The sequence below is a fragment of the Pleuronectes platessa genome, chromosome 21 (assembly GCF_947347685.1).
Source record: "Pleuronectes platessa chromosome 21, fPlePla1.1, whole genome shotgun sequence".
Classification (NCBI taxonomy): domain Eukaryota; kingdom Metazoa; phylum Chordata; class Actinopteri; order Pleuronectiformes; family Pleuronectidae; genus Pleuronectes; species Pleuronectes platessa.
This window is the reverse complement of record NC_070646.1, coordinates 12,787,361-12,812,888: the sequence shown is the minus strand read 5'-3', so window position 1 is coordinate 12,812,888 and position 25,528 is coordinate 12,787,361. Positions and strand designations below refer to the sequence as shown.

General features: G+C 42.1%; 3 protein-coding genes and 1 non-coding gene across 4 annotated transcripts in view; all 4 read left to right on the top strand.

Annotated features, from left to right (window-relative positions):
- The first annotated feature begins 505 nt into the window (after positions 1-505).
- rsl1d1 (ribosomal L1 domain containing 1) lies at positions 506-4,653 on the top strand. Its single transcript, XM_053413745.1, has 9 exons — positions 506-573; positions 838-977; positions 1,060-1,198; positions 1,648-1,796; positions 2,585-2,686; positions 3,058-3,151; positions 3,863-3,994; positions 4,081-4,230; positions 4,333-4,653. The coding sequence occupies exons 1-9, from the start codon at positions 535-537 to the stop codon at positions 4,498-4,500; spliced, it is 1,113 nt and encodes a 370-aa protein (XP_053269720.1). The 5' UTR covers positions 506-534; the 3' UTR covers positions 4,501-4,653.
- LOC128427956 (small nucleolar RNA SNORA55) lies at positions 2,811-2,941 on the top strand. Its single transcript, XR_008333787.1, has one exon. It is a non-coding gene; the product is annotated as a small nucleolar RNA SNORA55 (small nucleolar RNA).
- Positions 4,654-7,100: 2,447 nt separating the features above from the next.
- Positions 7,101-8,888, top strand: LOC128426730 (transmembrane protein 238). Its single transcript, XM_053413761.1, has one exon. The coding sequence runs from the start codon at positions 7,358-7,360 to the stop codon at positions 7,793-7,795; it is 438 nt and encodes a 145-aa protein (XP_053269736.1). The 5' UTR covers positions 7,101-7,357; the 3' UTR covers positions 7,796-8,888.
- A 908-nt stretch (positions 8,889-9,796) lies between these two features.
- Positions 9,797-25,528, top strand: part of snx29 (sorting nexin 29) — a 133,097-nt gene continuing 117,365 nt past the window's right edge. Inside the window, exons 1-11 of the mRNA XM_053413880.1 lie at positions 9,797-10,210; positions 11,575-11,639; positions 13,044-13,096; positions 14,412-14,536; positions 16,283-16,463; positions 16,609-16,679; positions 17,792-18,052; positions 19,450-19,861; positions 21,333-21,445; positions 21,735-21,834; positions 21,994-22,076. Of these exons, the coding sequence (XP_053269855.1) occupies positions 10,180-10,210; positions 11,575-11,639; positions 13,044-13,096; positions 14,412-14,536; positions 16,283-16,463; positions 16,609-16,679; positions 17,792-18,052; positions 19,450-19,861; positions 21,333-21,445; positions 21,735-21,834; positions 21,994-22,076 (1,495 nt within the window). The 5' untranslated portion in view covers positions 9,797-10,179. The remainder of the gene's footprint in view (positions 10,211-11,574; positions 11,640-13,043; positions 13,097-14,411; positions 14,537-16,282; positions 16,464-16,608; positions 16,680-17,791; positions 18,053-19,449; positions 19,862-21,332; positions 21,446-21,734; positions 21,835-21,993; positions 22,077-25,528) is intronic.

The following is a 25,528-nucleotide window of genomic DNA, read 5'->3' as shown; positions in this document are numbered from 1 at the left end:
AAAATATATTTACATAAATAAATAAACAAACATATTAATATAATTATACTTTTTTGTGTGTATTAATTTTCGCTGAGGTGATCATTGTATAATTGAATAGTTGTCACTTATTAAGCAAGAAATGGTATAATTTCCCATCATGCAATGTGTTGAATTCTCTTTATGGATTAAAGTCAACTCTAATATCACCGTGTCCAAAATATGTGATGACATTTCTACACTTCACATCAAGAATACATTTACCTGGAATATAATCTGAGTGAGAGGATGGCGATAAAATAAACATGTCAAACATCCAGGATTATTGTTGCAAGATTTATTTTACTTTATTTATTTTCTTAAATTTTCTTCTTTCAGTATGAATATTATAAATAATGTTTATCATTTCATTTTATAGTCCTACATTTTTACAAACCATTTATCATCAGGAGTGGCTCTACAGAATGTTCACTACAAATAAAGTTTGTTTTGAATTGTGTGACGTTGCGCCTTCGGGTTGCGCATGCGCGGCGGCTCACACGTGAAGGAAGCAGCATGGCCGACAAACCAGAAGCAGCGTTAGACCGGACCCAGGTAAAAACTCTTTTTACACAGCCTATTTTAACTCCTGATACAGAACATGACGAGGAATAAAGGTTTAGAGGATTGCGATGATTTATATAGTCACGAGTCGACAGCAGCCGTTAGCTAGGTAGCACTATCCGGCTTGTTTGGTGACTGCTTTAGCCTCGAAGCTAACTCACAGAACGAGGAGCAGGCGCCTGGAGTTTGTTTGTGGGTTTCGTGTCGTGTTTCTCTTTTAGTTCTTAACTCTGGAGGTCGTGTGTCTGTGCTCAGGTGAAAAAGGCCGTTCAGGCTCTGCAGGCTTTCCTCCAAACCAAGTCCACCAAAGACTCCCTGCTGCTGGACGACACCCAGCACATCAGCCTGCTCTTCACCTTCTGGAAGATCCCAAAGGAGGCGCAGACCATCCGCATGTGAGGCCCACTCTCAGGAACTTCTTTGTGTAGCTGTTGTTATTGTCACTGGTGCTGACGTTTGTTCTCCATTCGCCCTCAGTCCTCTGCCCCATGGTCAGCGCACCGACTCGGAGGAGGTCTGCCTCTTCACCAGAGACGAGCCCAACATGACCTCCGAGCAGACACAGAGGTTCTACAAGCGGGTGCTGGAGGAGAAGGGCATCAAGAACATAACTGAGGTATTTACCTGTCAGGATGTTAACATGCGTCCTGAATGATCAGAGTCCTGATGTGGTCTTCTGGGAACACTTATGATAGGATCTTCCTTCCCTTCTACTAAATCCCCCATTTTGAAAAACAAAATAGAAAATCGGATGTGGTGGCCAGTGTTGATATTGTGGTGATGCCTCAAACAGATCAACACATGTTCATTGAGAGGACGTCAGCTGCTTAGGTGGTCCTTCTTTTCAGATGTGGCCCTGGATGCGTTTCAAAACACACTGGCCCCAGAACACCTCTGAATGTGGCTTGAGTGACCAGATCTCAGGGCGCATTTGGTTGCGTTCAAATCACTCAGGATGGATGTTACTACCAGATCTAAAAGCTGTTAATGATTTTTGCAGGCAGAGCATTGGTCCACAGTTAAACCTGTTAATATTGACCACGTGCATCTCTGTATCTTTGGCAGATCATCCCCTACAAGGTCCTGAAGACCGAGTACAAACCGTTTGAAGCAAAGCGCCGTCTGTTAGGAAACTTTGACATGTTTCTGTCCGATGACCGCATCCGGCGCCTGCTGCCGTCCCACCTCGGAAAACATTTCTACGAGAGGAAGAAGTAAGAGCCCTCATGTCTTTCACACCTTGCAAAATAATCAAATTCATGTTTTCTTTCTTAACAAATGGGAGACTGTGTGATGCTATTGACAGGACGTATTTTCTGCTGTTTGAATTTAGAGTTGACTGCTCCAGTACAGAGACCAAGGAGTGTCAATTTTACCGGTTAAGCGATTAAACCTTGAATTGAGGAGAATCATAAAACATTGTCTTTCACAAGGTAGTGGAAAATGTCCTGATGTACCTCATTTAGGTCCTCAATCAGATTTGAATTGTATAGCCCTTATTCACAAATTCCAATTTGTATCATAGGTCTCAACAAGGTGAGACCTCAACAAGAGTCAGGAAAAGTTACCCCTAAAAACCCCATTAACAGGGGGGAAACATAGAAACCTCAGATAGCCACATTAACATGCATGTACAGATGGGTGCATACATATACATGCACTGAACTCCTGAAATTCCAGAGGGGCTGGATGTGAGAAGCAGAGGGTGTTACTCATGGATAATGTCTTGAAAATTCAGTTTCTATGAAGGCAACTGCCAATATCTACTGGTAGTGAGTTATAGTATAATGATGTGCTGCTAATTGAGTTGTTAATGACTAAAAGGATATAATCACCCCTCCACTTAGATTAATGGATCAATAAAACGCTCTCTTTTAAGCATCAGTTCACATTTTGCACTAAACTGAGGTGTTTCTGTGCATACTTAGTGTTTTGTATGTCTGGATGAGTTTGTTCTGTAGCTTCAGCTCCTACATTGTTCCTCTGTTTGTGTGTCTACCAGGGAGCCACTGTGTGTGAACCTGCAGAGCAAAAATCTGGCCAGAGACATCCAGAGCGTCATCCAGGGCACCTACCTGAAGGTGACCAACAAAGGCAGCTGCTGGTGAGTCGTGTGCATGATCAGCTTTATGTGCACGTTTAACCTCGGAGTCGCTTCAACAAGGAAGCAAACCAGAGTCTGTGTTCTGAAGGTTGTGTCAGAATGTCGTCCTGCAGTAGAATCCGCAGCACCTCATAGCAACCCTGTCGATTCTGTGCAGTGTTTGACACGGGTCACGCCGGTGCCATAGAGACGCAACGTATAACCAGATGGTCTTCCTCTTCCCGTGGAGCCCGTCTCTACAGCTTTGATACACAATATTTCCTCTCAAGCTCACGTCAGATGGGAAAATAACCGCATCCTATTGCAAGGGATATTCCCACTGTCACTTTTACAATGTCCCAGTTTAATCCTGTGGTTGTCCTGTGTTGCAGCATGGTTCGCATTGCTCACTCCAGCATGACGGCAGACGAGGTGACCGAGAACATCGAGGCTGCTGTCAAAACTATTGTGGCCAAAATCCGTATGGTGAGTCTGTTCAGCCAGAGAGCTGTCCTTGGTTCTCATCAGGGTCGGTCAAGCCAGTTGGACATTAAGGACTGAGTAGTGGTCTCTGCAGGGTCTAAATATTAGTCATCTTTAAAAAGTCGCTAGTGTGTTAAAATATTACGCACTTCAATATGTTGAGGTATGTCTTGATTGTTTATGTCTCCATGTGTTGTCGTTCTCTCTGAACAATACACATTCTACCATGTCAACACAGATTCTTTAAAGACTAACATGGAAATGATATGTGATCGGTTTTCTGTGGGAAAGTGGAGTGCCTTAAATCTGTATTTTCTCAAATGACCAGTAGAGGGTTTGTTTGTTGGAAAAATGTCTAAAAGAAAATGAACCTACTTATACATCAATAAACATTTTCATAAGGAGCATATGATCTCAATCAGGAGTTTCAAGTCTTATACACCACAGCATCATGTTCATTTAGTAAATGATGGTCCCGTTTAGAGTCAAATAGACAGGAAAGTATGTTATGCATTGAGGATTAAATACCGTGGAGGTGCAGGGTACCTGAGCTCTCAGTCAGGCTCCACTCAATGGCTCTTCCAAATCTGGTTACTTCTGGTTTCAAAGATTGCGCTGGACAAAATGCAGAAGTCCTTCAAATAGGCAGCAATGTGTCACATGTCACAGCGGGTTACCACTTTGTTTTGACTCATTCTTTCATTGCTTTTGCAGAAAGGACCAATGATGAAGATCATCCATTTGAAAAGTCAATCGTCAGTGGCGCTGCCCATCTTCACCTCTGACCTCACACACACCAGCGTGCTGCAGCAGGCACAGAAGGATGGCGAGACTCCGAAGAAACCGGTGAGAACAAGTTTATCCTCCAATCTTCGTCTTGTGCCAGAGCTGAAACGAGAGAGAAATAACCAGCGTGTGTTTGTGAATGTCAGAGAGGAGCAGCAGCTAAAAAGCAGGCAAAGAGAAAACAGAAAGGCGGCACAAAGCAGACAGATGCGACCACAGAGGGGAACAAGGAGGGGGAGGAAGAAATCCCACAGCTGGTTCCCATGGAAACACCAACCAAGAAGCCTAAACTGGAGGTCAGTACTGTTCAGGGGCTGGATTTTTATAAAACATTAACTTTTGAATGTTATAACTGATCAAGCACCTGCTCGTTTCGTCTGTTTTTTGTTGTTGTGTAGAAGCCGCTGAAAAAGATGCCGCTGGGGAAATCTCCCCGACCCGCTATGAAGAAAGGAAGAAAAGCGCCAGGAAGAAAAGCGCCGGGCAGAAAAGCGCCGGGCAGACAGAGGAAGACGGGCGGCAAGCCCGAGTTCAGAGGGAAAAGAAAAGGGATTAGAGGGAAATGAGTCCACCAGGGAATGTTTTTGTACATTACCCTTAAAACACGGACGTTTGACAGTTATACAGGAGCTGATAAATCAGAGAATGGTCTGTATATTCTAAGTCTGTTTGTCTTTTTGTGCTGGAGTGAACCGGATTATAAAGTTTGTTATCTGAAATGGTCTTTGGTTGTGTTTTTGTAACATTGGGTCATGGGGGTGGTCCAGTGGGGAAAACAGTGAGCCAATCATACACACTAGAGGCGTTAACAGGGACATACTGGGACCAGTTGATGCTGCTGCTGCTCGTGCTGGCATGTAATGTGTAATTTATCTTCTATTTGAATTTTGCATGTTAGCCCAGAGTGAGACATGCTGCGGATGATGACGATTACAAAACCCAGAAATTAACCAGACTAATTCAAAAGTCTCAGTGACACTTGTCATTAAAGCTCGAAGTAAATGGTTTTGTATTTATATAGTGCTTTTCTAGTCTTGATGACCACTTGAAGCACTTTACAGTACAGTTTTACATTCACCCATTCACTCACATATTCATAGAGTGCATCTATTCGCAGCACTTTGATATTCTATGTGGGACCATTTGGGGTTCAGCATCTTGCCCAAGGACACTTCGGCATGCAGATGAGTCAGACTGGGGATCGAACTGCCGACCTTCAGGTTGGAGGACAACCACTCTACCCCTCAGCCACAGCCGCCCCGAAGTCTGAATACCTTAAACTGAACAAGGTCATACTCAGGGTAATGTAATTAAAACCCGGAGTGTTCTGACGTCACATTATTCAGAAGTCAATATGTCTTAATTGCATTATGGGATCTGATATGAGTTTACAGTATTTTGTGACATCAACATACAACAGTTACCAACTGCTTGACAACCAAAGCCCTGACTTAACAAGTGTTAACAAGATGGAAAGATGCGTTAAAGCTTTTGCAAAATTAGAAAATGCTCAACTGTTTATAGGTCAGTATATTAAACTATTTCATTTCTAAATTTTGGCAGGGGTTGGATGTATGATATATTTGGCCAAAGAATCTGCATTAATTGGTGTTTTATACAGTGTTTGGTTGCGGTGCTTCTTTGTGAATGACAGATTGAAAAGTATTAATTTTCGTGGTATAGTTCCACCTGTCGGGTAAAAAAAGAGAAAACTGATTCACACAGTTCAATCTTGAAAACAAGACTTAAGCATATTATAGATACTGTAACATGAGGACTCACTAAATACTGATGAAATATTTAACTGTCATTTCTCTGTAATAATGGAGTAATGGGCCTTATATACATCATATTTTTCTGGTCTTAGCAACGACTCAAGGTGCTTTACACTACCTGTTATATTCACTCAGATTCGTATAGTGAACTTTTGTGAGCTGTGTCATGCATGAGCCAGGAGAAGTGTTTGTTCACTGTAGAGCTGTGCATGTATGTCTGCTGCTGTATCAGGTGACATGTCTATTGTTGATGGGACTGTGCAGCTGCTGCCTGCTTCTTGTATGCAATAATTCTATGTGGACTTAATTACATCCTGAAAATGACACACTTAAATGCCCTCTGTGTTGAAAATGTATATGTTTTCCTACATTTGAACATAGAGCACGAGGTGTAATGTAACAAGGTGAGGGGTGACGGGCCAATCAGTGGTGATGACATTGTTGTCAACATGGAGGCTGGGTCTGTCTATTCATCCTCTGCTGGGTGGGTGTGGTGGACCATCTGGGATTACAGGGAGAGAACAAGAGATGCATCATGTAGACAGGTTGATCGTACAGGTGATCCAGTTCCTGATCAGGACTGATCTAACCAGGCGGCTCGAGACACAAGTAAAGAGGAAAGTTATGGATGTTCAGTGGCTGGTATTTTTATTATTCATGTGTTGAACACGGGGGACTTTAGAAACGACCATGGAATTAACTGGAGAAACTTCATATCAAGATGGGGGTCAAAGCCTGTGTCCAGGTATGGACCCTCACTCGGGCTCCTCTCCGGCTCTCGGGTGGTCCTACCTCCACAAGCCCATCATAGTGTTGGTGATGGGATCTCTGATGTCTGCTGCAGGCGGACTCCTCCTCCTGCTCCAGTCGAGGGGGGTGACTGAAGGCCCCCGCTCCGTGGCCTCGGCCTGCGTGACCATCGGGCTGATGTTTGTCGTGATGGGACTGGTGTGGATCCCCGTATTGAAGGAGAAGCAGAGGCGGAAAGGGTTCAGCCTGGGGGCTTGAACTGGACCAGAAGATGGGACTGACCCATAGACTGTGTATGGACTGATATGAAGTAATGATGAAAGTTGAGGGAGCTGTGGATGTTAAGTGGCTGATATTTTTATAGTTCACATGTTAAAGATTCTAAGACAGGAGGCTGAACGAAGCAACAGTGGATGTAGCTGGAGAGACTAAATTTCCAGATTTGGGTCAGAGCCTAATAATAAATCATAGTGATGGTGATGGAATCTCTGATGTCTGATGCAGTTGTGACTGAAGCCTCCCGCTCTGTGGCCTCGGCCTGCTTGACCTTCAGGGTGATGTTTGGTGTGATGGGCCTGGTGTGGATCCCCATACTGGAGAAGAAGCTGAGGCGGAAATGGTTCAAGCCCCAAGGATGAACCTTTCAGAAGATGGTAATGACCCCTTGATGTGAAAGTTGTTACACTGTTATTTTCACCGATAACACAACCTCGAAACGTCCAATGCAGTCGCAGAGCTGGTGCTGATAACCGCTTGTGGAAATTGTACTTTGACCAGTGTTGCTGCAGGTCATTTCATTTGTTTCTGTCAGTCAGGCAGGATCACACACACCTCACTGTCCTGCACCTGCTGCCTCAGACATCTGGATTCTGGTTTCGGGAGGACCCCCGCTGCCACCATGTCAACATCTGTACAGGTCGAGCCCGTCACGGAGACGAGCTACCAAGGAGTCGGCCGCTGCAAGTGCTCCTTCTGGTTCGCCGTGGCCCACGACATACTCGGCGTGTTCATCATGATGGTGGGGGTGTTCGGAGGGCTGGTGGTCCACGACCTGTTCGTCTACGCCGGGGCCCTCGTCATCTTCCTCAGCCTGATCTGGTGGGTGTTCTGGTACTCTGGCAACATCGACGTGCCGCCCGAGGAGCTGGAGGACGACGTGGGCCTGATCAAGCTGAGGAACCGGAGCCTCAGCCGGGCGGTGAGGCGCATGTCCAGCCGCTTCAGGAACTCTCTCAGGAGGAGCGGCCGGAACACAGACGTGGGGCTCTCCACTATTTTCGACAACACCATCACCTCGACACCTAAAGAGCTCCAGATAGAGACACTGGCCATATGAACTCATCCATCGCGGCCGCAGAGACAATGAACTTGGAGCTTTATGTTTGTTTCACTCGCTCGTCTGTTTATTTTGCTGAAAGTGTTTCTGTGTTTGCTCCAGTAATGATTATACAGCACTGAGGTCTTGTCTAGATAAGATCAACATGTTCTTATCTCCCTGATAAGAGGAAAACTTTGCACACTGTTACTCTGATTCAGTCGCTGCAGCTTTCTAATCTGTCACTAATGTTGTTATAAATCGGGTTTGGTTGATCACAGACTTTGACGAGGTTCTGCTTATTTATTTGAGGAATGCATGTAAATTAAAATGTCATCATCTCTATTGTATCAACTGTCAAACAGATGAAATACAGTTACGGCTTTCTTTAACTTCACTGAAAAGTTCCAGGAGATTTCAAGACTTTTATAGTGATGATTTACTTTTTATGATCATTATTTTCTTTTCATTGAAAAAAAGAAGAGCTATTTAGTTTTTATTGTTATTTAATCCTCTGAAGTATTAGCGAATGTGCTTTTTTAATAGTAAGAAAGGTGGTTGTGTAACAGTAACACCTTCCTCTACGAAACACGTGAGGTGCCAGTAAAAAGCTGATTATGGGGCTGAGATGAGGCATTTACAACCTCATGCAGTTATAACATAGAAAACAGTGTGTGCTTTAAATCAATACATTTTGTAAACAAAGAGGAGGTGACCTCGTATCGATCCTCTAGTTAAGGTGCATCAGCTGTAGTAGACCTGATGGACTGTAAAAGTAGCCTGAGTTGATGTTAAGCATCGGAATGAGGCCTCAGAAGCATAGGTGCTGATATTAAAGAGAGAGTAACACAGTATGTGTAGTAACAAGGGTCGGGCATCTAAGTCCTCTATCTTCTCCTTTTATATTATGATGTAAATTACACAGATAGGAGCTCTGGATTTTAGCCAATCCAGTGAATGGATGAACTAAAAGTACTTTATTATTTTAATGCTTGGATCCTGTACATTCACTGTTGCAATAAAGCGGTTCTGCTCTCTGATTTATAACTGAGTGAAAATAAATTTAATAAATAAAATAAAAAATAAAAGCTGTATAAAAAGGGGGCGGCCTTAATCGATGTCCTGGTCTATTTCTTGTTGGATAGTTTCTCAAACCACAATGTAATATTCTAAAGTAACAGACAAGTTTACAGATCAATGATCTGAAACACAGTAAAGTTTTAAACATAAATGAAACATGTTGACTACAATTACTACTACTGCTGCTACTACTACTACTACTACTACTACTACTACTACTGCTACTACTACTAGCAATAATAAAAAAACGAGATTCAGAACCAAATTTATGTAACGTTGCATTACAGCAAAAGGAATCAGTTTATAGAACAATCTCAACAAAGACACTGACAAATCTAAAACGAACATATCTAAAAATGTCGAGGAAATACAATGAAGTGCTTTAGTTAGGTTTTGTTCTGTGTTGTTTTTGTGTCAGGTAAATCATTTTGCGAGCTTCTTTGAATGGTATAAAATGAATTGTAACTTAGGACCCAATAGAGGGATGTGAGGGGCTGTGTTGGCCTGCAGCTATTTAAATGTTTTATTATTTACCTTGTTAATTAATGTCTTATGATAGAGGGGACGATTATATAAGACTATTCTTCTTCCGAATATGTGTGTGTTTATACAAAGCAAATAAATAATGGGAAAAAAAATTGATTTATTAAATATGTCAAATTATTATTAATTCTCTCTCTCTGTCCTCTCCAAGTACAATAATAATAATAAAATAATAATAAAATATATTTTTAAGTGTAATCGTTATTAATTATTGTTGCATTATTGTATATATTATTTGTAAATACTATTTTTTCTAATTTTATTTTAATATTACTGAATTAATAGTATTATTACTGCTGTAGTAAATACAGAAATCTGTAGTCCCGAACCTCTATTACAGAAAAAGACTACAACTCCCGTCCTGCCGCAGATGTCATATGACATCATGTGTTTGGTCATGTGACCCTGACACAGCTCAGTGTCCGCTTCTCTGTGCTCCTCTGTGTTTCAGGCTCTAACCTGCGATCAGCTGGTGTGTGTGTGTGTTTCCGCAGCTCCTCGCCTCACACACACACACTGCTGGATCTCAACCATCAGCCTGGGTCGCAGCCATGAAGTTCACCGGCTCTCTGCTCTCTCTCCGGCTCCACCATCCCACACCGTGACACACTCTTCCTCAACCGGCAGGCCTCTGCGCTCCCCGAGGGAGATCCGGTCCAACACGCCGCGCCAGGGTGGGTGCAGCTCGGCCACGGCGGCAGCATGGTCCCGGTCCGCGGCCGAGCCTGAGCTCCGAGCGAAGCGAAGCGACTGAGGGATGAACCACACGAGCTGTGTCCTGGATGTCACACACTCTGTCCGCCACGATGAACGGTGAGATCTCACTGTCATCCACACAGACACGACATGTGGACCCCGTGCACGGCAGAGCAGCTTCAGTCATGCATGATGACATGAGGGATTTCCTGCTGACTGGTTCAGAACCGGCTCCGCAATGTCAGCACACAATGTTTACACCCTGCAGACTGTATTTCCGGTGTTTTACTAGCTTTCATATTCATTCATATTCTTATAGAGAAAATAAAAATCCTCTCAGCATCATTCAAACACTCTTTCTCGGGTTCTAAACGGTCACATCTCTTTGTGACAGAGCTGGAGAACCTTTATTCTATCGGGGGACATTTATGTTTTCACCACATCCTTCGAGGGCCGTACTAAATTATTGTTTATCATTAACACATAAGTCACACCAGGGCTCCAGACTAACTTTTTACGTTGGTTGCACTGGTGCACCGAACGTTTTGACATCGATGATCCTCATACTGTTCAGTAGTGTAGCATCTCACTGGTTCACATTGAAGTGGCGTCAAGATGTGAGAAGTTCATAACTCATTAAGTGTCAAATCATCAGACATTCAGGCCACACCCTCACATACCTAATGAAGTTCTTCATGCTGGTTTGGTCAAATGATAAATACATGGAACCAACAATTCATGTGTCGCGGATCCAAAATAAAGGAGATTTAATCAAATTGTAACTGATTTGACGGAGATGCTGTGAAGAGTGCGCTATCCCCAATATGCAAAAATTGCGTCTATACAGTTATAGTTAAAGCTCAATTGCAAGTAATCCTATGTTTTCAAATTTTCACCAGAGTTAGTTTATAATGTCTTGAAGACCTGCAGAGAGTTGGGTCTTTGGTTTTTAAATCATTGCTGAGAGTTCATTACTTACATATTACAAAGAGTCAGTGAACTCTGTTAGGTGCAAAACAAAAGTGCGATGATTTGTCACGTAAGGATCCATCTGCACCACTGGACAGGTAGACTTAAATAACATTTATAACAATATATATAACAGCAGAGATGTGAATCAGAGAAAAGCTGTAGTAAGACACGATTTATGAGCAGAGAACCACAAATACTTGATAAACAAAAACATTTTATAAATCTGAGGTGGATCATTTTACCTTATACCTTCTCACTGTGCACAAGTAATATATCAATATATTTGACTTTTGTTACATCTCTGCTGAAAATTAAATTGCAAACTGTGTTTTCCAACAAGAGACATAATTTCTTTCCTCTCCTTGTGAACATGCAGAATCGATACAAATTAAGTGTGAACATGAGTAATTTTCCATATCTGTGGTTAAACCCCTTTTGTGTTGTTTCCTGTTTGTGTGTGTGTGTGTGTGTGTGTGTGTGTGTGTGTGTGTCTGTCTTCGCTGCTGCAGGTCCTCAGCAGAGTGATACCAAGAGACAGCACCTCCTGGAGAGGCTGCTGGACGCTGTCAAACAGGTGAGTTTCTCTGTCTGAGTCACATAGAAGTCACGTATGGCCACATTCAGTACTGCAGCTTGAAAGGGAGAAGGAAGCGTGTATAGATTTCTTTATTAGCGACTCAAATCGGTCACTTTCTGCTTTCAATCAATGTTGTTGTTTAGAAGTGAACATGCAGAGAAAGCAACAGTTCCACTTCCATAAACTTATATCAGCGTCTGCATGATTTAGAAATAGTTCCACATTTAAAAGCACGACTTATTAGTTGAGTGACATATTTCTTTGTAATGTGGAAACGGATGATTACTTAAAACCTTTACTTCCCTTATCTATCACAGAGTAAACAACAAAATGAAGTAAGGCTGATCCAGACGTGCAACTTTGCAAACTTCATCTTCTTTTGAATAAAGTGCAAAAATGTTGTGTAGATCTATCAAGCAAAATAAATGGTTGAATTCAAGCAGTCAGATGTGTTGACCTTTCCTCATACATAAAGAGAAAGTAGGAAGTGCAGGAATCAGGTCTCGTCTGGATCTGCATGACATGTTGGTTCAAACAGTGACTGAGATCAGAGCTGCATATTAGACATAAAGAGTAAAAAGAAAACCCCTAAGTTTCTGCCAACCTGTATCATGGTATAAGTTTAGGGACATTTATTCAGGTGATGATGCTTCTGCTGCTCGGTTGGGAAGAAAAACAAATCTTATACTGGTCATTTGCTTAAATTGAGATCAGTTCTTTTGTTTAATCTTTATATTTATGTTAATTTATTAAAAAAGTTAAATTAATTAACATGTGTACCCAAGTCTAAACCATAGACTGTATATACAGGTCGAATTACATGGTCAATTTATAGTATATTTAGCCATGAAAGCTCGTTTTTTTATCTTGATTCTGTGTTAGAAACATCATCAACATCCCCAGTCGCTGTGAATATTGCAGACAGTTTCCTGCTGTTTTCCTCTCATGTGCTGGCAGGAAAAATTCTGGGAAATTCCCAAAGCAACTGACTCGGCCATTTACGTTTTATCATGTCTGAAAGCAGCTTATAAAGACACAGATGAACAGTATATCAAGCAGATGACGCAAAAAAAAAATCACACATCCACACAACAATTTGTAAAATGAGTAGTAAAACGAGGACACAGCATAACCACGACTGTAGATGAGGAGATGATTGACTGTCTAATAAATAAATAATCTGTTCTTTGCAGTTCTGGTCGTAATCAGGACAGACAACTACTGGTTGTGTCATATTTTACAAACAAAATACAGTGTTTGTTTGCTACTTCAGGCACCCTGAAATATTAGACATGTGTTCATTGTGTTCTGGGTTTGAATGCTGACAAATGAGCTGTTTCTTGAGCAGCGTCTAATACCCCCCCCCCCCCCCCCCCCCCCCCCCCTCTCATCTCTTCTCAGTGCCAAATTCGCTTTGGAGGAAGGAAAGAGATCGCCACCGACTCAGACAGCAGGTGAGAGAAGCTGCCTGTTTCCGAGAAGTTCAGTGGCTTGTATCTGAATCTCCTCAGCAAACACAGGGGGCTGTTTGGTCCACGTGTGCAGGTCCAGGTCACTTGACGCCGTGGTGTTCCAGTACATGTTTGCATTTTCTGTAGCTGCAGCCTCTTCTGTGCAGTGATCTGGAAAATGTGCCCAGCTTGAGGATCACTGTCTTAACAAAACAAAACAGAAAATGGAGAATGTCTGATGTTGCTACAGTATATTTTATTACCTTTAAGCAACAATAAAAATAAAAAGAATGATGTAATGTGGAACGAAATGTCTAAAAACGATTAGACTTTTGTTAAACATTTTGTTGACTTGTGTAAAATATCAACAATGTTCATACTCTTAGAAATTCTCTAGTTTACATAAGTTAACGGTTGTATCGGTGTCTCGTAATAGATCACAACTATTCACTGCCGTTTGCTGCGTAACGTGAAAATAATTGACCTTGACCTCATCTGTGAACATTTATTGTGCCTGAGTCACGTAAGGTATAAATACTAGTGACAGTAAGTCCCATGATCCCACACTGCTTCATGTTATCATCAAACCAGTTGTTTTGCTTTCGTGTTGTTTGAGAGACCCCTAGTGGCCCAAGTTACATTTTGTAGGTTTATTTTATGAAATGCAAGACGAGTAAAATGAGGCGTATATAAAAAAAAAAATAGTTTACAAACTGTACTTCATTAGACTATAGTGATACATCATCATCATCATCATCAAAGTTTCATATTGGATGCTTCCTAGAACTCACAGTAGTTTGTAACTTTGATAATTACCATTCAAAATTGATTTATTTATGTGTTGTAGCCAGAACATTTTGATAATAGATCTCTTTGTGGCATTTGATTTTAATGATTTAACTGTGCAGAATGGAAAGGTATGAAAATAATGTTTTTAACTCTGTGGTTGTTGACATCCTCTTGATTTGATCTGAAAATAATTCCACTACCCACTAGGCGCTTTGCAAAGGCCAAAGGGATCTAAATCAATTCCCTATGAGAGAGAGGGCTACATGTGCAGATAGAGAATTTGTGTGTGTGCAGGTGAACATCCTGTGGTTAGTGCTGCGAACTAAATCCCGGCATCCGCAGTTTATTTTTAAACATCTGTTTAAAAAGACCATCAGGAACATCCGCCCTGCCAATTCTACGACTAATGGAGCCTTAAATGGCATCTGAAAACACAAGCTGTGGACACCCTGCTTCCTACCACTGTACCTGTAAGTGTTAAAGGTATGACTGAATAACAACCCCACTCCTCTACTCTTTTCCCCTGCAGAGTGATCTGTCTGTGTGCACAGTTTGAAGCGGTGCTGCAGCACGGCCTGAGGAAGAGCAGAGGTCTGGCCCTCACTGCCGCCGCACTCAAGCAGGCTGCGGGCTTCAGCAGCAAGGCCGAAGCAGGTACGATCCTCCACCGGCCGTGTGCTTCGCTGCAGGAGGAGCCACAGTTTGTTAAACTCGGGTCTTAAGTTGAAAACCAGGGCAGAAACTTAACATCAACCTCCAGCCTCTGTCTTGAGGGGAGAAAGGGAGACCAGAGAAAGCTGTAACCTTGCCAGAGGGCAGCTTGTCATGAAGGGATTGAGGAATCAGTGCGAAGCTCCGAGCTGCAGGATAATTACCACCTTGCTGTGAGACCAGATGATTAGACTCCAGAGAGGAAGTACAATTTAAAGAGTCACACGCTGGTTGATCTCTGCTCTCCTGTCAAACCGCTGTCTCTCTCTGCAGTTGTCAGTAACACAGTCCTAAAAAAATCCAACGATTTGCAGAATGTTGCCAGTTTCTCATCATAAATTAATGCCATGTATTCAAGCCTTGTTCAAACCTACAAATATTTTATTTGTTATTACTGTCAAGATCCCAAACTGTAGTTAGCATCATTTGGAACTACAGGGGAATGAAAAATTTGCAGGTACAAAAAAAGATATCTAGTTTGTGTAAAGGTGCTGCCCTAAAGTAAAATAACCCGGGTTGTTTCTTTGGAGTGTAATTGAAGGATAATTTGTAATAAAAAGTCTCGCTACCTGAGACAGCATTAACAAAACACAATACTTTTATAGAGTAAAAATCATCTACCCTATTTTTTTATTTGAGAGATTCTCCTACTCTATCCCTTTATGCTCCCTGAGGTATTGAAGTCCCACTAATACACGAGTCAGTCTCAGCTGTCAATTTTTTTTAAAGCATCAGTTAACTAGTGAAATTAACAAGGTAAAAATATAAACATACACCAGTGTGATAAGAACGAGCTGATTTGACAGAAACCATCTTTGATAAAAACGTATTTGATGTATTGTTACTGCAGCCAGCCACCAGAGGGCGATCGAGCCGTTTGGCTTCACTTTTGAGCGTCCCTCATGTCGTCCCTTTTCACATACAGAGAGTCATTAGTTTCACACTTTGCTAAATTGTTTCTACTTTGTCGTACTGAACAACCCCGTGGTTATTAAATCCACGTTTGCAGCAGAAATGCATGACTTCTGTAACGGCCGCCATCCCATATCCATTAGCATATCTGACGTCCCCCGTATTTCACAGTCAATTACAAGAAAGGATTCTGGCTGAACTCGTGGATTTGCATCTCATTAATGAAGCCGAGTCCTTAAAGCCAGAAATAAGCAGACGTCATTTGAACACACTGGTCTGAGGTCACACGCTCATTATATGCAGGAAAGAAGCGGAACTCTCATTCCTATTAATTACTGCACCCCACCTTAGAAAACTTTATATGGAAACACCCTCAGAGGTTATTTGATCTCTTCTTCTCTTTGTTATAGAAAATAATAAAACTGTGAGGTCAGTGTGAAATATGGGGAGGTGACAGTCGGGTAGTGAGGATGGAGCGGCGTGCCAGAAACTGTGGGTATTTTTTAATGAGAGAGCGAAGATGTGTCGACTCTCAGGACTCCAGAAGTGTTTGACCCTCTGTGGAACTCAAGAACAGTTCTTTTTCACAAACGAGGAAAACAGTATTCTTCCCTTCTTTGTCTCACCTTGTTTCACCTTTGCATCCTCTGTTCTTCTTTTCTTTTCACCTCTCTAACTCTTCATCATCTTTATCATCCTCGTCTCCTCCCTGCATCCTTTTCACCTCCCTTTGCCTCGTCTCCTTTTTCACCCTCTCTGCTCTTCATCCACCACCAGAGTTGACGTTCTGGTTTTACGTGAAGGAGCACCTGAACCGCCACGAGCTCCAGCGGTTCTACTCGCTGCGTCACATTTCCTCCGAGCTGGGTCGGGGTCGTGCCTGGCTGCGCTGTGCCCTCAACGAGCACTCGCTGGAGCGCTACCTGCACACACTGCTGGCTGACCGCCCACGTCTGGGGTTAGTATCTGCTGTTCTGTGTGCATTTATATTTTTATATTTAAAGGAAATGTTTTTGGGATTGCAAAACTTGCATATCAATATTCGTTGTATTACATTTGTGGTTTTTAAAACTGGTGTTGATTACCTGTCACCTCTATTCCAGAACTTACTATGAAGAAGGGGCTTTTATTCTTGATGAAGAGAGAGCAAGTATGCTCCCCACCATGGCTGCAGGTCAGTTTGTGTCATTAGCATAGACTGTATCCTCCCACTATCTAGAAATGAAGCCAAAATACCCCGGATACGAACACTGCCATCTTGCTCCGTTGGACCGATAGTGTTATATATCATATAATAATTTTCTCTAACAGGCTAATGTTGCAGGTTATGCAATAACACTGTTTACTCCAGCATGTTAGTATGCCAACGAAAGCAGTTGCAAACCAGAACAACACTCAAGCACATCCAGCATGCATATAGCCAATGCTGCAAAGTGACAAATTAAAATTCCTGGCCCCGCCCCTTTGTCCAGGTCCATGCCAAAGTTAAACTGGTTCCTTGTTGGGAACCAGTTTAAATCTGATCTTTGGTTTTGTGTAATCCTGCTGACAGGAAACAAATAAACCAAATAGCAGGCTAATGGATAGAGTTTGAACAACCTCCTTAGTGAAGGTAAAGGTAGCAACAGTTCCTGAAGCTAGTAAAGTATGACTAAAATTGATGAAAAGTGAACCAAGCTGACATTCTGACTCTGAAATGTCCTCGAGTGGCCACCATACATATTAGACTTTTGTCTTTTATGGTCTTCTGGTACCACGCCTCAGGTCGGGCTATTTTTTTTGCCCCTCTAATGATAAGCATCGAAGATCAGCCAAGTTGTGACTCTGAAATTTGATCCTGATGTGTAATGGGCCTCACTGCCTCACTTTCACTCTCGCTGAAATGTGAACAGGCTTCACACAAACAGAGCTGCTGTAAAAGCAGGAAATTCACCGACTATGCACTTTAATGGTTTAGCATGGCTGGGCTCCCTGAGAGCTGCTGCCCAAACCTTATTAATGTTAATGGATGTTCTCTTACTGCAGAACTATTGACGAGCACAACTTATGAGGCACAAACTCAAAAACATTACCACTGATCTCCTGCCAGATTGTTTCCTCTCCTCTCATACACAGTGGGATCGTTCATCTTGCGTTGCCACAGTTCTCTGTGCACGGACAGAACTGCTAACCAGGCACTTTGAAGTTAAAGTTCAAAAGCTTCATATGATTTAACCGGTCTGATCTCGAATGAATTAGGTTTCTCGCCTCAATCTCTCTCTCTCTCTCTCTCTCTGCTGCGCTCAGGCCTGAACTCCATCCTGTTTGCCATCAACATCGACAACACCGACCTGAACGGCGGGTTGACGCGAGGCGCAGGCCCGTCGGTATCAGACCTCCTCAAGGAGTCCACGCAGGGCATCGGCAGCCTGTTGAAGGAGTCCACTCAGGGGGTGAGCAGCCTCCTGCGTGAGATCAGCACAGCCACGGCCGTGGTGCCCGGATTCACGCCCCGAGGGGAGGGAGCCTCGGACCCGCTCCCTGTTCTCCCACGCAGCACCTCTGCTGGTAGGAAATAGCAGTTGATCCATCTTATTTTTTTGGGGGCTATAAAACACCCAATAGCCAAGATATTTAAAGTTTGTATTTGTTTTTGTTAACTCCTCTGTAGTATAATTTTCATATATACTATAGATTCTATAGCATAATGCTTTAAGAATGTATTGCCTGCTCATAAAGAAATATAAAACACTCTTAGCTTAAAATAAATAATAACAAGATTATAATTGATATCGACAAGTTATGGAAAGTTTTGGCTGTATCATTCAAGTTACAGGTCAAATCCTTCTTAAGAAATTAAACTTGTCTTATAAATTAAACTTTGCATTCAGGTAGCAACTTCAGAACTATTCCACTGTTTTATAAGGTGTTAACATAATTGTTTTCTACCCTTTGAATGCAGTAAGTTATGTTTCATGTATCTCTACAAACAGATTCTTTATGTGAATATGCAGAATCGGAACATTTCTGGTTTGACCAATCACGTTTGAGCAGGCTTTGATTGCCCGCAGGTAAACAATCTGCGTGGAGAGCAAAGAGCAGGAAGACATCGACTGAAATGCACCGGCTGTCATCTTTTTAATGTTTCCCCTTTCATATGTAGATAGCTGTTAGTGGAGATAAAATGCTGTCCGGACCTAAAATACTTACGAAAGTATAGCTGTTGGCGTTTTGTTTGGCGAAACGTTAGACTGCTGTGATAAAATAAATGAGTCAGATTGTTAATGGTGCACGACGAACACAAAACAGTCGCAATCCTCTGGTTCTGACATGAAATGAATTGTGACAGAGGTGAGCCACATGTCGAAGGTTGTAATCAGTTCAAGCATGTGTAATAAATGCACTTGTGGAATCTAGCGAGGCAACATCACCAGGCAAGTGCACCGCGGAGCTGCAGCAGTGGAGTTGAAATCCCCCATGAAATGAATACACTTCCAGAACGTCGGCCTCCTCATTTGACCTCATTTAGCTGGAGCCGCCCCGGTCCTTCCTGTCAGGGGAAAACTATACCGCAACCGTTTTCCCCTCCATGTGCTCTGCTCGGCGAGATGGACAAGCTTTTAACTTTTTAACTGTGCGGTGCTAAAACCTTCCAGTGGATTGAATGCAAATTAAATTCTAAATTGGTGCACCACCTCTTTTACCATTGAGATTATTCCGCGGTGGAAGACTCGCTAATGCACAGCGAGGCGCTGAAAAGGAAGAGGGCCGACCCGCAGACAGTTAGCGAGGAAAGCTTTTTAAGTCGAGTAAGTGAAATAAAGTTAAGATGCTGATGTCATCGTTACTGAACTTTGTATGAGCCCGTCTAGACAGAAAAGTGTTGAATCCATTTTAGTTTCTTCTTAATTGAGGCTTGAGATTAAAGGTTTTGTTCACTGTATTTTCATCTCTATCCTGCCCAGATTCAGGGCTGAGGAAGGAGCGCCGTAGGAAAAAGAAGATCACCAACATCATTTCTTTTGATGATGATCTGGATGGTGGGGCGGAGGACGAGGAGGAGGGGGAGGAGGACTCCCAGAAAACGGGCCTGATAAGGAAGAGTCACACCGCTCCGGCTCAGAGCAGCTTGGAGGAAGGGATAGACCCGCTGGAGCCGGCCTACTCCCAGTCGCCGGCACAGAACGGCCTGGAGGAGCCGGGCATAGTCAGCTGGGTTGGGTCCCCGCATCCGTCTCGTACGCCTCCCGCAACTCCGCCCCCACTGCCCGACAGCAAGAGCATCGACAACGAGGAGGAGGAGGAGGAGGAGGAAGAAGAGGAGATGTACAAACCCAGAGCACAACCTCAGGAGGAGGAGAGGATCAGCTCTGATCAGTGAGTCAGCAAACGTCAAGTTATAAAAAGTATAAAAATAAATAGTTTGTAGAAATCGACGTGGGCTCTCGGGCAGAAAACCTTAAAATCACAAGTGCTCATATTTGTTTAATCTTGTTTTATTTTCTAATTAAAGACTCCTACAGTTTTTTTTTTTTTTTTTCAATATATTTATTGAGTTTTACATATAAGAAACATACATTCAAACATTTATAAACATACAAACGTTTATGAACACCCCCAACCCACAATCAAACACTCAGGGTAAGGAAAAAAAGGCAGAAATTAAAAAAACTTAAATGAGATTAAATAAAATAATAATAAAAATATAAATATAAAAATATAATAATAAATGGAAGTAAATAAAGACAGAAATATACAAATACAAATAAATAAAATAAAATTCCAATCAATCAAATCAAAAGCCTAGATGAAATAACGTTCTCTTATTCATAATATTAGTTAGATACTATTAATATTCATCCCATTAGGTAGACTCCTACAGTTGATTAATAATATATTAGAGCCTGTTTGTCTTAGCAAAATAAAGGTGTCTGTTCATTAGATTCCAACATTATAAAAAAATTGCGTGTAACACAAATGTGACAGATTTTAGGGTAAATTTGCCAACACACACAAGTTACATAAAATATTTTTTTCTCATCACAACAATTATTCATAACACAAGACAGTTAATAACCAGATTGTGATGTTTGTTTCCACTGAAAGAGTAAAGTGTCTGCAAAGTTGAAGTGACAAGCGTGTTCCAAAAACAACAGGAACATTTGTTTGATGGTATTAACTTCTTCTCTGAGTCGTAACTCAGCTAAATCTTAGCGCACCAAAATTATTCGCATGCGTTAAGATTCCCCTGCGGCTTAAACTGTTTGTCAATTTCAATAAACTTCTACAAATCTGCTTATATTTAATAAATAAATAACTAGAATGGCTCTCAGGAAAGCGCATGTCTCTGCCAAGGCCCAGCGGTCTGCTTAAAAATTATTCACTCACTCATAAATATCAGTTCCTTAAATGTGCTTTGTTTTTTTCATCAAGATCCATAAATTATTTCCCTTCTCTATTCCTTTGAAAAACGCCTTATCTCGCAATGTAGGCGAAAGTGGAAAAAAATCCTTCTTGCTCTCTTGGAGATAATAAATGGAGCATGATATAATCTTGTGTTTAAGTTTTATTCAATATCAATGTAAACCGGTGAAAGTTGAAAGTTATTCAGCATAGGTTTAATGTAAGTCGATATTAAAAAAACAAGGCGCAGCCCCCAGCCCAACTAATTGAGTCCATTGTAACATTATACTTCCTGTTTACATCTCCCTAAGTGCCCGACTGCATTATCCTAGAAAATAGATAATATGGTTGTATAATAACATGTTGTGCAGTTGAGGACTCGACTCCGAAATGTTCAAAGCTGACTTCAACCAAACTGACCCGGATTCAACTTGTCATTGTGCAGGTTGGTGGTCGGGAGTCTGCCCAGTGTGTCCACGTGGAGCCCTCTACAGGTGATGACAAACCACAGCAGCTCCGACATCCTCATCCCTCTCAACCCTGCAGACCGTCAGCCAGGTATGAAACTGCCCCCCCCCCCCCCCCCACCAGAACAACAGCCACAGAGCTTATAGAGAGGCCTGCACCGACAAAAAGACTGAAGCAGATAAAAAAAACCACCTATCATCTTCTGTGCCTTAATTCTACAATGTTGCACCGATCCTCATTAGCCTCTCTTTTGACCATTTAAGATTCTGTTATATTCGTTTGTTTTAACTCTGCGTTGAGGATCAGTTGCCTAGCGTGTAAAATTTAGGGACTTTCTCTCTCACTCTGTGATTTCACTTTCACTTCCATTCTGTCTCAGTGAGCTCTGTGGAGGACACGGCAGCATTTCCTGCTCAGTCTGACTCGACGGGGCCGGTGGGAAACTGTGAGAGCAGCAGCAGGTCCGAGCTGACGTTCAAGTAAGGCAGTGATGCGTTGTCACAGGAGTTATTTGTGCTGCAGGGTCAAACATTTTCTCAGGACTCAATTCAAAAGTGTGTTTTTGTGCACCAATAGTCAATTACAACATAATTCAAAGAGATTCCAAAGTACCTGATTTCTGTTTTCGTGTGTTGCAGCATGGAGTCGAGTCCACCGGCGCCGTCTGCTCCCCTCTCCAGCGTCCTGCAAACACCTGGTCTGCCAGAGTCCATGACAGTCGGTGAGTGTTTGGCCTTTTCCCATCCGTCGGTCTCTTGCTAGTCCTCCCTCTCTCTCTCTTGCTCTTTTTTTTTAGGTTGTTCTCAAAACCTGTTCTGTGGAATGAATCATCATGGGTTATTGCACACGTGAGACAAGTGAATGTCTTTCCCGCATGGCTTCACTTGCAGCAATTACACTTCTCAAAAGGACTCGTTTTGTCCCAGCCTAAAGGATTCATTACCACCACTGTAGACATATTGCACGTCTAACTGGGAGCGGGGGGGTCACACACTAAACAACCTTTCACCAGGATAAATACCCGACTACTCTGGTGTCCAAACTACACTTGATCAGAAAATACCCACCCAATGACACACAGGCTGGAGGAGGTGAAACGCTTCAGTGAAATTACAGTTGTAAAGAATCCAGAGCAGCTCCAACTGACGACAGAGCCCGACCCCAACTCAACAGGCATTCTCTGTTTTTGTTGTTGTCCCTCACATGCATGGTCATTGCTAGATTTCCCTCATTTGCAGAAATGTGCAGTGTAAAAAAAATCCACCTCACCACTACATGTGCTTTCACTCCCTGCTCTGATTGGTTGTTGTTTATTTAGCCTGTTGGAAATCTAGTTAGATTCTGTGACACCTCGAATCGCACCTTTGAAGCAATCGCCTGCTGCTGATCGGGTGAAATTTACATCAAATTAAGCATACACGTGATTCACATTAGTTTTGACAGTAAAAAAAAACACAAAAGCTGAATCAACACTTCCTGCTCAGGTGTTATCAGATGACAAAGGACGTTCATGTGAAGTATGTGTTGGTAATGATTCATTGGAAAGTTCCCCAACATGTTTTTTTCAGTAAATTTCACCCCAGCTGTCGCTGCGGCAAATTAAATTAAACCTGCTGATGAGTGTTTTCAAAACCTGTTGTTTTTCAGTGCAGTTAAACGTGATCTAATTACAAGGAGTGAAGCCCCCGTGCCTGTACTGCAATTCTTCCTTCATAGCAAACAATCCACCAGATGGCACTGTTGCTCCTGTGTATGCACATGTCACTGTGCTTAATTACACACTCATCTGCTGCTCTCAGAGGATTTGGCTCGTGAGAAACTTAAGATTGTGTGAATTCCTGCAGATCAGCTGTGAGATGTCACAAAAAAAGAAGAAATTGAGATTTAAATAAATATGCATCATGAGCATTTCATGTGTGGGGCTCTGGAGCTAATCAGAGTTTAGACTCATAGCTGCTCACACTGATGCTGCTTGATTGTGTGTGTGTGTTTGTGTTTGTGTGTGTGAGAGAGGGAGAGAGAGAAAGAGAGAGAGAGAAAGACACACAGCGCCAGGGCAGGAAAGGTTAGTGCAGCTGCCTGTAAGTACTGGGATTGAGCTGTCGTCCAATCTATTAGCTCTCGGTATGAGGTGGTCATGGGGCCACGGAAAGAGCGAGTGATCTACAAATGACTTGTGCTGAGGTGGCTCAATGAGGCCTTAGTAAGATATAAAACAGTTTATAGTCCCTTGCCGCTGGACCCTTTGAATTTCCCTGGTTTTCTGCGTCATGTGGTCATAAAATGTGATCTGATCTTTATCAGATTGTGCCCTTCACGTACAAACAACTACAGGATGTCATACAAGTTTGGGTCCTTATTCTACTAAAGTGTCTAACATAGATCTGACTATATCTTAAGGAAGATTTATCCATAGATTTATCCATAGTCAAGTCAAGTTTTATTCATATAGCACACAGCAGTCAGCAGTCGACCAGAGTGCTGCACAATAAAAGAAGACACAAAAGTTGTGTCTCAATTCAGGGGCTGCAGTCTTCAGAGGCTGCATTTTAAGATTCACTAGGCTTTCCCATTTCAAAGGCTGCTAAACTAAGCAAGGGGCGTTAGAGGTTTCTAGACGTGTGCAGCTTCAGCTCTGTTGCCGAGATATAGCAGTAAGGGTGGGATCAGCTGGTGACACCAGTGGCTGAAATCCTCTGTAGACCATTACCGTCTCATTTCGGGCTGCCCGCAGAGGAGGCGGTTCCCTTTTCCTGGTAACAGTGATGATGGGGTGTTCTGTAAAAGACGAATCCTGTCTGAAACCCTGGAACATGTGGTTTTTGTGTCGGCCATTTTAAAATCAGAGAGCAACAAGCTCTTTTCTCCAGCGATCATATTGGGAGAAATCCATCCTGACGGAGGCATGGAGGCCATGCGACGCAGCCAAAACAGATTTTGGCAATTGAAGAGATGAGACAGTGACTATTTCTCGGCCGGGAAAAATCTCGCTCCCTTGCTCTCGATATCCACAGTCCCATTGCCTCTGCTCTCTCCCCGCCCACTCGCACAACCCGAAAGCAACAATAACAGCCCGTCTCAAAGTTGTTCATGGGAGATGTAGCAAACCACAAGAAGAGGGAGAAGATAAGGCCAGTAGGCAGAAAGTGGCTTGAAGAGAAATTCTTGGAAAGCACAAATTGATGATGCACTGCTTTTCTAAGAATTTCTCAGTTCCTGCTTGAGGCTTAAACACATTATATGCAATAATTTTCATTAAAATGCCTTAAAAAACAACTTGACCTATGTTATATATTTTGTTGACTAGTGTACTTACTCTATCCCAAATGTTTCCAACAATGATCAAATTATTTGAGGTAATGGAAAGTTTCTTTTAATTGCATAATATCCTCTTAACCTGTGGCTTTGTCCCGAGGTCATAGTCATGAAGTGAACATTCAAAATCTCACAACTCATTAACACATGAGATGAGATTTTATGTATTTTCTTATTTAAAACAATGTTTATTAATTAATACTGTATTGTAAGTCTAATGTGTGCTTGGTAATATTCGAATTTGATATAACCTGATATATTCATCCTGGTATATCAAATTATATGAAATATTCATAACTATCTTTAAAGTAGCATGTATACATTCGACTTAAGACATAAGACAGCAAACACCCCTTTTAGGTACATTTAGAACCGATAACAATCATGCGATTAATCTTGATTAAATATTTTAATCACTTTTAGTCTGCATATTTGGATTAAACTGGTAGGATGTCCTTATTTGGTTACAATCATCTTTCCTTGTCTCACTCACCTCCATGTCACCTGCTCTCCCTGCAGCAACCAAGTTACTGTAGCTCTCTCTCTCTATATATATTCTGAACGCATCACATGAAACTCATGGTGGTGTTTTGGCCTTTATGTTCCGGAATGAATCATTTAAGATTTCTGGTCTGAAAAGCAATGAATATTAAAAAAGACATCAAGAAGCATTGACACAACTCGTGCACTAGTAATCTACTTACTGGTTCTCATTTCCACACTTTTCTTGTTTTTAAAGACCCAAAAAAACATCAGAATATCACTTAAAGTCTTTCTAAAAACAACAACGTTAATATTTTAACCTATGCACATGACTGTTGGTCCCTGGGTGAATCAGTGGCTGCTAATACGCCCGGT